The sequence below is a fragment of the Terrapene carolina genome, unplaced genomic scaffold (assembly GCF_002925995.2).
Source record: "Terrapene carolina triunguis isolate 2854851 unplaced genomic scaffold, T_m_triunguis-2.0 Scaffold89, whole genome shotgun sequence".
In the NCBI taxonomy this organism is placed as follows: Eukaryota; Metazoa; Chordata; order Testudines; family Emydidae; genus Terrapene; species Terrapene triunguis.
The window spans coordinates 26,610,337-26,622,103 of record NW_020664440.1 but is presented as its reverse complement, the minus strand read 5'-3'; the positions used below and the strand labels follow the sequence as shown (position 1 = coordinate 26,622,103).

The following is an 11,767-nucleotide window of genomic DNA, read 5'->3' as shown; positions in this document are numbered from 1 at the left end:
GCCACAGAATTGCCAACGACGACTGGGAGCGCGGAAGGACCTCTGCCTAGGGCGCCAAAAACCCTGGTGCCGCTCCTGATCAGGCATCGCACGATAGTTCTGTGTGGAAAACTGGATGATGCTCACTTTGGCTTGCACGGCTCAGACCTGAAATCTAGCAAAACATGGAAGTTTTCACAACGCAAATTGAACTATAGCATGCAAAATGAAACAAAACTTGAGACCACTGCTGACCTTAACCACCTGCTTCAGTTTTAACCGTTATGGTTACTGAACTTCCATTCTGACACTATTTTAGTAAATGGCTTCTGCAAGTTAAGAAACACTTTATGAAATGTCTGACTGTAAGGAGAATATTTTTGTGGGTTTTTTTCTTTTGCTGACTATGTTTAGAATGTTGAACTGTAGTGTCATAGGGAGTTCATATAATCTACACCGTTTAAAACTGGGAGTTTCTTGTCATTATCTATTTAATGTTCTAACGGAAAGACTGATTTTGGAAACCTCACAATCTGAAATGTTTGAACAAAAAGCCATGATAAAGTAGCTTCATCTGTGTAAAACTGGCAGAGACTGTATACTAGCAGAATGTTAATTTAGTGGATACTGTGTGATCATCCCTCTCTTGGGGGATTAGGAGCTCGTGCACTTCATAACCTTCGTATCATGATTTAATACATAAGTATATGTCATTTCGACAGCTGAACAGCTTTTCAGAACTATTCTCAGTTCAAGCAATTTCCTAACACTTTTGATTACTTGGTAAATGGACGGTGATGATGACCTTTCTTTTTTTTTTTTATCTGGTAGATTGTTTAGTGTAATTTTGGAACAATTAACCAAAGAAACAGAAGGAGGTAGCCACTCAGGTGGCAAACCAGGTGGCTTTGATGTCAAAGCCCTAAGAGCCTTTCGTGTGTTGCGACCTCTCCGGCTTGTATCAGGAGTGCCCAGTAAGCTATTTTCTATTTAATTCTGTTGGAGTGAATAAAATAACCATTCCATTGTGTTATCTTTTCAGATTATTTAACCTTCTTGCTCTAGAGAGTAGAATAAAAGTGACAGGGTAAAGTTGACTTTCGTTATCTGGTTATGTAGATAAAATGTGTTTCAAGATGTGCGATATACTGTTTGAAGTAGAATAAGGGATTGTGAACTCATTCAGTGTATGATCGTCTTACACAGTTCACTAGGCAGACAGAAGAATACATTTAACTTTTAGAAGTTTTATATGAAGTAAATTAAACATCAAAAGCAAATGCATTAGAAAATAAAGTTGAGATTTTTGATACCCAAATCCTGGGAAACATACTATGTAGCTACTCCTAAAATTGTCCATATGCAGGTAAATGTATGCCAAAGCAAACAACATGTTTTCTGCCCTGCCTGCACGCAAATAGCTCCTGTTGATCTTAATGGGATTTACTGATGCTTACACCACAGGGAATAAAAGAGCAATTTCCAAAACTAGGAAACTTGAAAAATAGAGCAATTATTTAAAAAAGACACTTGAGTTTTCTAATTATCCTTTCTATTTCCCTTTCATTCATTACTAATTATTGATGCTTTGAGTTGAATGAGGCCTCTCTGTTTCACAACTCAGTTTCCCACATTTGATCCAGCAGCAAATTAATAATGCTGTGTTTATTACATCATAATCTGTTGCCCTGGAAATGATTGTGATGACACAGATTTAGAAAAATAACTTCAGTGGAGAATCAAGCAGAATGGGGGGGAGGGGAAGGATATGCTGTGATGGATAAAGCCTTTGTTTAAATACAAGCGAGCCATATTCTGCTTCATTAATACCGGGCCAGCCCCCAGTCACTTGAGGCCTGAAGTGCTATCAGTGCAGAATTTAACCAATATACATTTAGGGAAAAGAAAAATTATAAAAACAATGTGAAAGGTAAATGAATGTGTCCAAGTATGTTTATATTTTAAAGTTGTTTTCGGTGTATCAGTTTTAAAGATCTTTACCATACAGGTGCAGTGCTCTCTAACAACACTATAAACCTTCCAGACCAAAGGCCTAATCCTGCAATGAGCTCTGTGCAGATGGACCCCCCTGCACCTGCCTGCCCTGAGCTCATTGCAAGATGACGGCCTGAGCACAGGATTTTTCAAGATTCTTCAGGCGATGTAAAATCCCAGCAGCACCTGGAATTCATACCATCTAAGGAGTATGGATTCTTGTTGCTGCCTTTCAAGCATTGCTTTCTGTTACATTAGCCTAGCTGAACACAGATGATGTTCAGTTAGAATTTTGCAACAGAATACAAAGCTTTAAAAATTTTTAAAGCAGCCCTGTGCTTGGACATTCACTTTTGAAACTGAGCAGCTTGAAAATTCTGGCTGTGAGCTGGTGCTGGAAGTTTTTGGTGTGTTTTGTTCAGTGGAAACCATAGATTCACCACACTTTTTAAATTGATGGCATTTCTGTGTGTTTTTAATTATGTGTAATTGCAAAAGATTTCATAATCAGGAAAAGTTAATGCCGTAGAAAGTCTAACTCATTGTCTTTGTGTGTGCTTTTTTTTTTTTTTTTAGGTTTACAAGTTGTCCTGAACTCCATTATAAAAGCCATGGTTCCCCTGCTCCATATTGCCCTTTTGGTATTGTTTGTAATCATAATCTATGCTATTATAGGATTGGAACTTTTTATTGGAAAAATGCACAAATCATGTTTTCTTGTTGATTCAGGTAAGTAATGAAGCCATTAATTTACATAAGGGACCAGTCCTACTCCCTTTCAAGTCAATGGGACTTCAGTGGGAGCATGATAAGGCCCTAGACGTTAAAACTATTGTGAATCTTCATTTCCATAAGGTTGCATGATTTTAGGAAAAGCATGTTAAATTTTAAAATGCTAACTGAACAATAGAGCCCTGATACTTGCTATGAACTGATCTTGTTTTTAAAAAATGTAGCCAAAGGGTCAGCCCAATAATGTAGCGACAGCCTACAGTGGGAAACACAGTAATTGGACTTCGAATCCCAGACTAGTGAAGAGCTAGTCATATCACGGAGCAGACATTCCCTCCTGAGGCAGAAAGCTGGCTGTCTCTCTGCTTCAGCACTTTGGGCAGCATGATTATAGGAGCAAGCACTGAGATGAGTAATAGAGGAATCCAATCTTCCTACATTCAGATGTGGGTTTAAATGATACAGTGAAAATATTTGGTATGGGAGGTCTTCGGAGGAATGAAAGATCATCACTAGAGAAATGAAGTTTTGTAAGTAGGGTACATTTCCACCAGTGAAGTCTGGAATGGAATAGACTAAATTCAGGATCTAGTCCGGGACTGCTTACCTGCTGAGAGGAAGGAAATTGTTAATATGGGATGGAAAAAGGAAGAAAGAATAATGAGAAGAAAGCATATGTTAGTTAAACTTCAGTAATTGAAAAATTCATTGTTACCTACAGCTGGCAACGTGCTTCATTTCATTTGCACTGTTGTAGCCATGCTGGCTCCAAGACATGAGAGAGATAAGGTGGGTGAGATAATACCCTTTAATGGGCCAACTTCTGCTGATGAAAGAGACAAGTTTTCGACCTGCACAGACCTTTTTTTCAGGTCTGGAAAAAGTAATCAAGATGTCACAGCTAAATACAAGGTGGGACAGAGTGTTAACTCCTTGTGATTAACAATCTGTCCTACCTTCTGTTTTGCTGTGACACTCTGATTACTTTTTCCAGATCGGAAGAAGAGCTCTGTATACCTGATCCTGAGAGATGAGTGCCCTGCATTACCCTTAGACTCCCAGCACCTTTCAGGATCAAGCCTTCAATGAATAATCTCTCCAAGTAATGCTGTCTGTAGTCCATCAGTGTTGGAGTTTCTCCTCACAAGCAAGTTATTTCACAAAAATGTTGAGAATGCAGAATTCTGAAATGTTTTTGGTCAATTTCAGATATATTAGTTGAAGATGATCCAGCACCTTGTGCATTCTCAGGGAATGGACGTCAGTGTGCCATAAATGGCACCGAATGTAGGGGCGGCTGGGTCGGACCAAATGGAGGCATAACCAACTTCGACAATTTTGCCTTTGCGATGTTAACTGTGTTCCAGTGTATAACCATGGAAGGATGGACTGATGTGTTGTACTGGGTAAGTAACTTGGTAGGAAATAGAAATCTCTGGACTTTGCTTACTCTTAAAACAAGCTTCAATATGCAGATGAGAAACTAACTATGTTTAACAACACTGTGAACAAGAAATCTTGGCAAGATAGTTCTGCTGCAAAGGAGCACAGCTGCACTCTTCTTCCAGGCACAGCATCTCACTGGATTCCTCAGGCTAAAAAGCTCTTTCAGAAGCAGATTTCTGCACTGCTGTTTTTTTTTAAGCCTATTCCATTTGGATAAATTTAATCTTATATTTCTGTCCCTTGGACTAGCATTCTTTTCCAAGCCTATAGTTTTTAAGTAGGTCTTTTCTGATTTTGTTTAAAAGCTCTCTTTTTGCATCTTCATAGTATTATAGTAAATTAGACCCAAGCAAGCTCTCAACTGTCTTCATTTGCCTTGGGGCCTACAAACCATTTTTTCAGACATATCAAGCCTTGACTATCATGCTTCAAGAAAGGTTCTGGCCCAAGTATGTCTCCATAGAAACAACAAAAATATATATCAAAGGCCATCACTACTGCATAGGAACCAATCCTGAAAACACTTTTGTATTACTAAGCACAGTACTTATTTTTTGCCATTACAGTAGAACTTAGAGACCACAGCTAAGGTTAGGGTCCCATTGTATCCAGCACTATACAGGGGCATAGTGAGAAGCAGACCCTACTTCAAAGATCTTATGGTATAAATGGACAATCAGAAGGAGACAGGAGATATTTTCATTCCCATTTTACAGATGGGGAACTAAGGCACAGAGCGATTAAGACACAGATTTTTAAAGGTATTTAGGCATCTAAATATGCAAATATATATCTAATTGGATTTGCAGAAGAGCCTAGCTCCCATTGCAGTAAAGGGGAAGTAAGCACTTATCTGCATATTTAGGCCCCTCAGTACCTCTAAAAATCTGACCCTAAGTGACTTGTGCAAGGTCATACAGGAAGTCTGTGGCAGAGTTCTAGTCTAATGCATTAACCACAAGACCAAACTTCCTGCTTAAAGTCAATGGGACTTTTCATAGTAATCACTCTGCTCAGTAGTAAGTGTTTACAAAATCAAGATCTTAGTAAATGCAAGATAAAAAATTTAGATTTTAAAGGACTGATGAAGCAAAAAAAGAGATTAAAAAAATTCTGAACAAAATGATGTTAAAATGGGGGGAAGTTGCTAAACAAATTTGAACTTTTTTGTTGCTGGAACTGTAACCTAGGAGTGAGTCTGTGGGTCTGTTGCTCAGAGTAGCCCACAATTTAGATTACTTTGTGGCTGCGTGTGGCCAAGTGGGATTATTTGCTAATATCAAAATTCTTCTGTGAAATAATTAATGCAGTAAAGGGTATGGTATTATCCCAGTGAATGGGTACTTACATAGCCTGGGGTCATTTGCTGCAAATCAAGATGAAGCATATTGTAGCTAAAAATGAAATACAGTACCACTTCAGCACATGTACCCCTGGCATTTAATCCAACATGATACACTGGGGTGCCTAGCTACACAGAGACATTTCTTAAGATGATATCACAATTACAAAATAATTAAAATGGCAAACCAACAATCTGTAAGTTTACAAGATACAAACTTGGCAAAATATTGAACTTTGCTTACCAGAAAATACTGTTATAGCTCTGAAAGGGAGCCCAGTTCTGCACTTACTAGCACACTTAAAATGCAGGCTTGGGTCCAGATCAGACACTTATGACATAAGTGTTACTCATATAAGGTATATTTTTCCCTTTCTATAATTTGGTGCTGGTTTCTTGGAACAATCAGAACATGCACTTGTTCTCTCTTTCTCTTTCTCACTGTCTCGCTTGCTTGCTTGTTCTCCTTATCTTTTTCTAATTGTCTCAGGAGACTTTATGAATGTTCAGTTTGTGCATGTGTTTATGTCATTTGTATTTGTGATGGAAAAAACCCAAATCTTCCATGCCCCATAAAAGTGAAGTCAGAGCAGAGGAGGGGTGCAGTAGAGAACAGATGCTGTTTTAATTTTTGGAAGCCAGAGCATACCCACATTTGGGTAGTAATGAGCCTATTATTTATTATTTCTTTCAATATATACAAAGATAACTTATCCTAAAAGCTCTAGGAGATATAACACATTTTAAAATACATAATTCATACAGAATAAAATAAATAAATTAAGCTGATTTTTCCCCTTTAATAACTAATCACCCAATTGGTTCGTCCGATGCATAAAAAATTTAAATCCCCCCCATTATAAAAACAAGACCACCCCATCATAAAACTCCACCCTCCCCAAACATTAAAAAAACAGATGGGCCTTGCAGTATGCCCTTGAATCATCAAACACAGGCTATTTGAGACCAAGAGAGGCAATAACAAGCAAAGTTGAGAATTCACTCAGAAAAACCCATTATTTAAGTATAGTTTTTCCGCATGGAGGATATTTGCGCTACATAGATGTCAATTTTCATTTCACTGCAAAAGACACTGAGGTTATTGACCAGAAACACAAAGAAGCATACCCACCTTGTAAAATATACCAAATATTTTGCTCTGAATTTGCTTTGAAGACATCATTTAAATAAAATTGGTTCTTGGTCCTCTCTCTCTGTAGACACAATACACCTTTGACTGGCAAGCTGGCATCTTTTTACCAGGATGGAAGAATGTCACTTTTCTCAATTTGGTTTTACCTATTGATGAAGCTGTGGCAGGTTCATCTGCTATTAGCTAATAAGTGAAAAACTTTTAGTAATAATGATGAATAAAAGTGTAAAAGTCTTGTGCAGTCAAGAAAGCATACATATTAGTTTTGAATAGGGTTGTTCAAAGAACCCAAAGAAACCCTATTATCTCTGTATTTTAACTTGTGTTTATGTTATTGTGGGTTTTTTATAGTCTTGGGGAGCTATTGATGGGGACAATAGAACAGATCCTTTCTAAATGTGGCCCCATTTATAGTTACCGGAGGTGCTAAAAATACTGCAGCAAATAGAAACACAAATACAGTACAAATATTAGAATCTGCACACATTCCTAGTTTTCATTTGTTTACTGTGTGACCAGTAAAAGTACCTATGTAGGGTTACCTTGTGGGCAAGTGTAAAATGGGTTGGAGGGAGTACGTGCAATGTTTTGCATCCTGATGTATATTGTTAAATGAGGTTTAGAGGAGGTTTTGGAACAAATTGATAAATCAAACAATAATAAGTCACCAGGACCCTATAGTATTCATCCAAGAGTTCTGAAGGAACTCAAATATGAAATTGCAGAACTATTAAATGTGGTATGACAGTCAGATAGCTAATGTAATACCAATATTTTTAAACAGTCCCAGAAGTGATCCTGCCAATTACAGTCTGGTGAGCCTAACTTCAGTACCAGGCAAATGGGTTGAAACTTCAGTACAGAACAGAGTTATCAGATAGATAGATGAACACACCGTGATGGGCGAAGAGTCAACACAGCTTTTGTAAAGGGAAATCATGCCTCACAATGTATTAGAATTCTCTGAGGGTGTCAACAAGCATGCGGACAAGGGTGATCCAGTGGATATAGTGTACTTGGACTTCCAGAAAGCCTTTGATGACATACCTCACCAATGGCTCTTAGCAAAGTAAGGAGTCATGGGATAAGGGGGAAGGTCCTCTTGGATCTAATTAAAAGATAGGAGACAAGGATAAGAACATATGATGAGTTTTCACAGTGGAGAGAGGTAAATAGCGGGTTCCCCCAAGGATCTGTACTTGGACCAGCACTATTCAACATATTCATAAATGATCTGGAAAAAGGGATAAACAGTGAGATGGCAAAATTTGCAGCTGATACAAAATTACTCAAGATAGTTAAGTCCAAACTGACTGCAAAGAGTTATAAAGGGGTTTCATAGAACTGGGCAACAAAATGGCAGATGAAATTTAATGTCGATAAATGCAAAGTAGTGCACATTGGAAAACATAATCCCAACTATACATACAAAATGATGGAGTCTAAAGTAGCTGTTACCATGCAAGATGGAGATTTTGGAGTCATTGTGAATAGTTCTCTGAAAACATCTGTTCAATGTGCAGAAGCTGTCAAAAAAGCTAACAGAGTGTTAGGAACCATTAGGAAAAAGATAGATAATAAGACAAAATATCATAGTGCCACTATATAAATCCATAGTATGCCCACACCTTAAATATTGCGTGCAGTTCTGGTTGCCCCATCTTAAAAAATATATATTATAATTGGAAAAAGTACAGAAAATGGCAACAAAAATGAGTAGAGATTAAAAATGCTGGGACTATTCAGCTTAGAGAAGGGATGACTAAGGGGGATATGATAGAGGTCTATAAAATCATGAATGGTTTGGAGACGTGAATAAGGAAGTGTTATTTATCCCTTCAAATAACACAAGAACCAGTGGCCACCCAATAAAATTAATAGGCAGCATGTTTAAAACAAACATAAGGAAATACTTCACACAATGCCCAGTCAACCTGTGGAACTCATTGCCAGGGGATGCTGTGAAGGCCAAAAGCGTAATTGGATTAAAAAAAGAATTAGATAAGTTCCCAGAGGATAGGATAGTCAGAGATGCAATTCCATGCTCTGGGTGTCCCTAAACTTCTAACTGCCAGAAGCTGGGACTGGACAACAGGATGGATCACTCTATAATTGCCCTGTTCTGTTCATTCCCTCTGAAGCATCTGGCATTGGCTACTGTTGGCATTGGCATACAGGATACTGAGCTAGATGGACCATTGGTCTGATCCAGTATGGCCATTCTTATGTTTTCATGTTCTTATGTTCTGTCAGCAGAAAATGACAGCTTCCAAAAACATTCACTAATACTGCTCACTATCACCTGGATAACGACAGTGAACTCCACTGCGAAATGATCCAAGTTTGAATAATAATATTCTCTTGTACACATCCAGAGTTGATTTCAGGCCTAATCCTGGTAGGTGCTGAGCACCATTCAATTACTGTTGACTCATATGAGACCTGCTACTCACAAAGTTGCCTGTGATTGCTGAAAATCAGGTTATTGTGTGTGTGTGTGTGTGTGAGCCCATGCCTGTATATTTCTCTAATTCTAAGTTGTGCATATACATGTAACCCACTGGTCAGTGTGTGTTATGTTATATGTTTGATAAACAGAGAATGTGAATCTGTGACAGCCCCAGCTGTAGAGCATTGCACTTTAGTTCAGTCTGTAGAAACTTATGCTTTCAGCACTGGAGGTCTTTTTTGTCAGACAGGATGGCAGGTGTCACACACACTGGTTCTTAATGCTTTGAATCAATCCTAAAGTTGAGTATGCCCACTTTCTTTGCCATGTTTTCTGTTTGCTTTAGCAAACACTCAAGCATTCAGAAACCTGAACCTCGATTTTGCAAATGCAGACTTTTCATTGAAAATCTGACCCTAGATGTGCTTTTATATCCTTGAAGATCAAATAAAACTATCTAGGTTTATATGACATTTATGGCTAATGATTAATTTATAAAGTAACGATGTATTATAATTTGCAATTTATTTTCAGCAGTTACATTTGATATACAAGGGTACATATAATAAATGATGGTGCCTGTCATTAAAAAGCCATAATTTGCCCTTGATACCATTGATATCATAGCTATTTTTCTTCACTGCAACAGTTAACTTGAATTACTATATTTGAGTTACTATATGCGAGCTAGCATAGCTTGAGTGTCAGTGGCCATACTGTGAAACAACCCTCAGCCACACAAAGTAATTTGATAGCAGCACTGAGGGACTGGATTAGCAGAGTGATTAGTATCTGATGAGTTGTGCTAAATCAAATTTGTAGCCTGTAGCTGGCTCCCCATTGCATTGCTAACTTGAGTGGCAACAGTGCTTACATTTCACCCCACACCTCCTGATGGGCCAGCTAGCTCAGGTTTAAACATCATTTAACTTGAGCTAGAGATTTTATGAGTGAACAGGAGTTGGATTAGGGGCAAAGCTTGAGTTATTCCTTGAGCTAACATTGCAGTGAAGACAAGCCATAAGTGTAAGGAAAAACGGTGGTATCTCAGATATGCCTGGCTGCCAACTGGCAAATGATGATTTTAATGGGGACCCCTGTATAACACACCATATCAGGGATGCATGTTAGGAGTCTTAAATTCTCTCAGTGAAATATTCCCATATAATCTGAGGTATTTCCAAGCCTTTTGTACTGGGTAGTTAGAGATGTTGTCTGCATGTGTCCCAATGATCCTTTACTTAACATATTAACATTTTAAAATTATATCATATATCTCCAGTACTGTAGTAACATATTCCAATATTAGAAAGAAACATCACCCAGTCATAATTCCTGTACTTTTAACAAAATGTACCAAAAGGAGCATGCACTCGGCAACCTGTTATCTGTCTCAAATATTAAGCTTTACCTGCAATACTAACTCATTGTAACAAGAAGGCCAATGGCATATTGGGCTGCATTAGTAGGAGCATTGCCAGCAGATCGAGGGAAGTGATTATTCCCCTCTATTCGGCACTGGTGAGCCACACCTGGAGTATTGTGTCCAGTTTTGGTCCCCCTACTACAGAAGGGATGTGGACAAATTGGAGAGAGTCCAGCGGAGGGCAACAAAAATGATTAGGGGGCTGGGGCACATGATTTACGAGGAGAGGCTGAGGGAACTGGGGTTATTTAGTCTGCAGAAGAGAAGAGTGAGGGGGGATTTGATAGCAGCCTTCAACTACCCAAAGGGGGGTTCCAAAGAGGATGGAGCTAGGCTGTTCTCAATGGTGACAGATGACAGAACAAGACGCAATGGTCTCGAGTTGCAGTGGGAGAGGTCTAGGTTGGATATTAGGAAACACTATTTCACTAGGAGGGTGGTGAAGCACTGGAATGGGTTACCTAAGGAGGTGGTGGAATCTCCATCCTTAGAGGTTTTTAAGGCCCAGCTTGACAAAGCCCTGGCTGGGGATAATTTAGTTGGTGTTGGTCCTGCTTTGAGCAGGAATTGGACTAGATGACCTTCTGAGGTCTCTTCCAACCCTAATATTCTATGATTCTATGATCTTAGAGTTTTTTAACTGAAATGATCATTTCTATAACATTGTCTGAATGCAGTGAAACTTTAGGGGTATATTGAACTTTTTGAACATCCCTTGTAAACATGTCCCTCCTATTAATGTTACTGAGAGTAACACACCTTTATCTAAGGGTGAAAAACCCTAATATTGTTTACTTACAAAGTCTCCAAACAGCATCCATACCTCTCTAAATTTACTCTCATAACAGACAACAAAAGCCATCATATTCTTATTAGCTTTTTACAAGCACAAGGAAATCTTTCCTTCTTGTGCATAGAAAAACATAATGCAATCATTAATTCTTTTAATAATAGAATGAAGATTTTAGATAATGGCTATAACTCCTGCTTAAATACAGCTGGACACAAGAGACAATTAATACTTTAAAGAGAATCACTACAATAACACTGGTCTAGAATTTTTGAGAAGTCGTCTGCTTCAGAGATAAAATGTGCTATTTATTATGTATTTTGATGTGCTGAATTCAAATATGACAATTAAAACAACTGATTGGCTACTGTTTCTAAGATATTTAAGTTTTTACATTTTATGTCTATGTATATTGTGTAGATAGTAGAGTTTTAATCATAAATTGTAAACCTAGG

The 11,767-nt window shown here is 38.2% G+C and overlaps 1 protein-coding gene across 2 annotated transcripts in view; it reads left to right on the top strand.

The window, feature by feature from the left end:
• CACNA1D (calcium voltage-gated channel subunit alpha1 D) overlaps nucleotides 1-11,767 on the top strand; it is a 327,298-nt gene that overhangs the window by 129,640 nt on the left and 185,891 nt on the right. For both annotated transcript variants that reach the window (XM_026650299.2, XM_026650300.2), the window contains exons 4-6: nucleotides 811-953; nucleotides 2,551-2,703; nucleotides 3,916-4,112. In XM_026650299.2, the coding sequence (XP_026506084.1) occupies nucleotides 811-953; nucleotides 2,551-2,703; nucleotides 3,916-4,112 (493 nt within the window). The remainder of the gene's footprint in view (nucleotides 1-810; nucleotides 954-2,550; nucleotides 2,704-3,915; nucleotides 4,113-11,767) is intronic.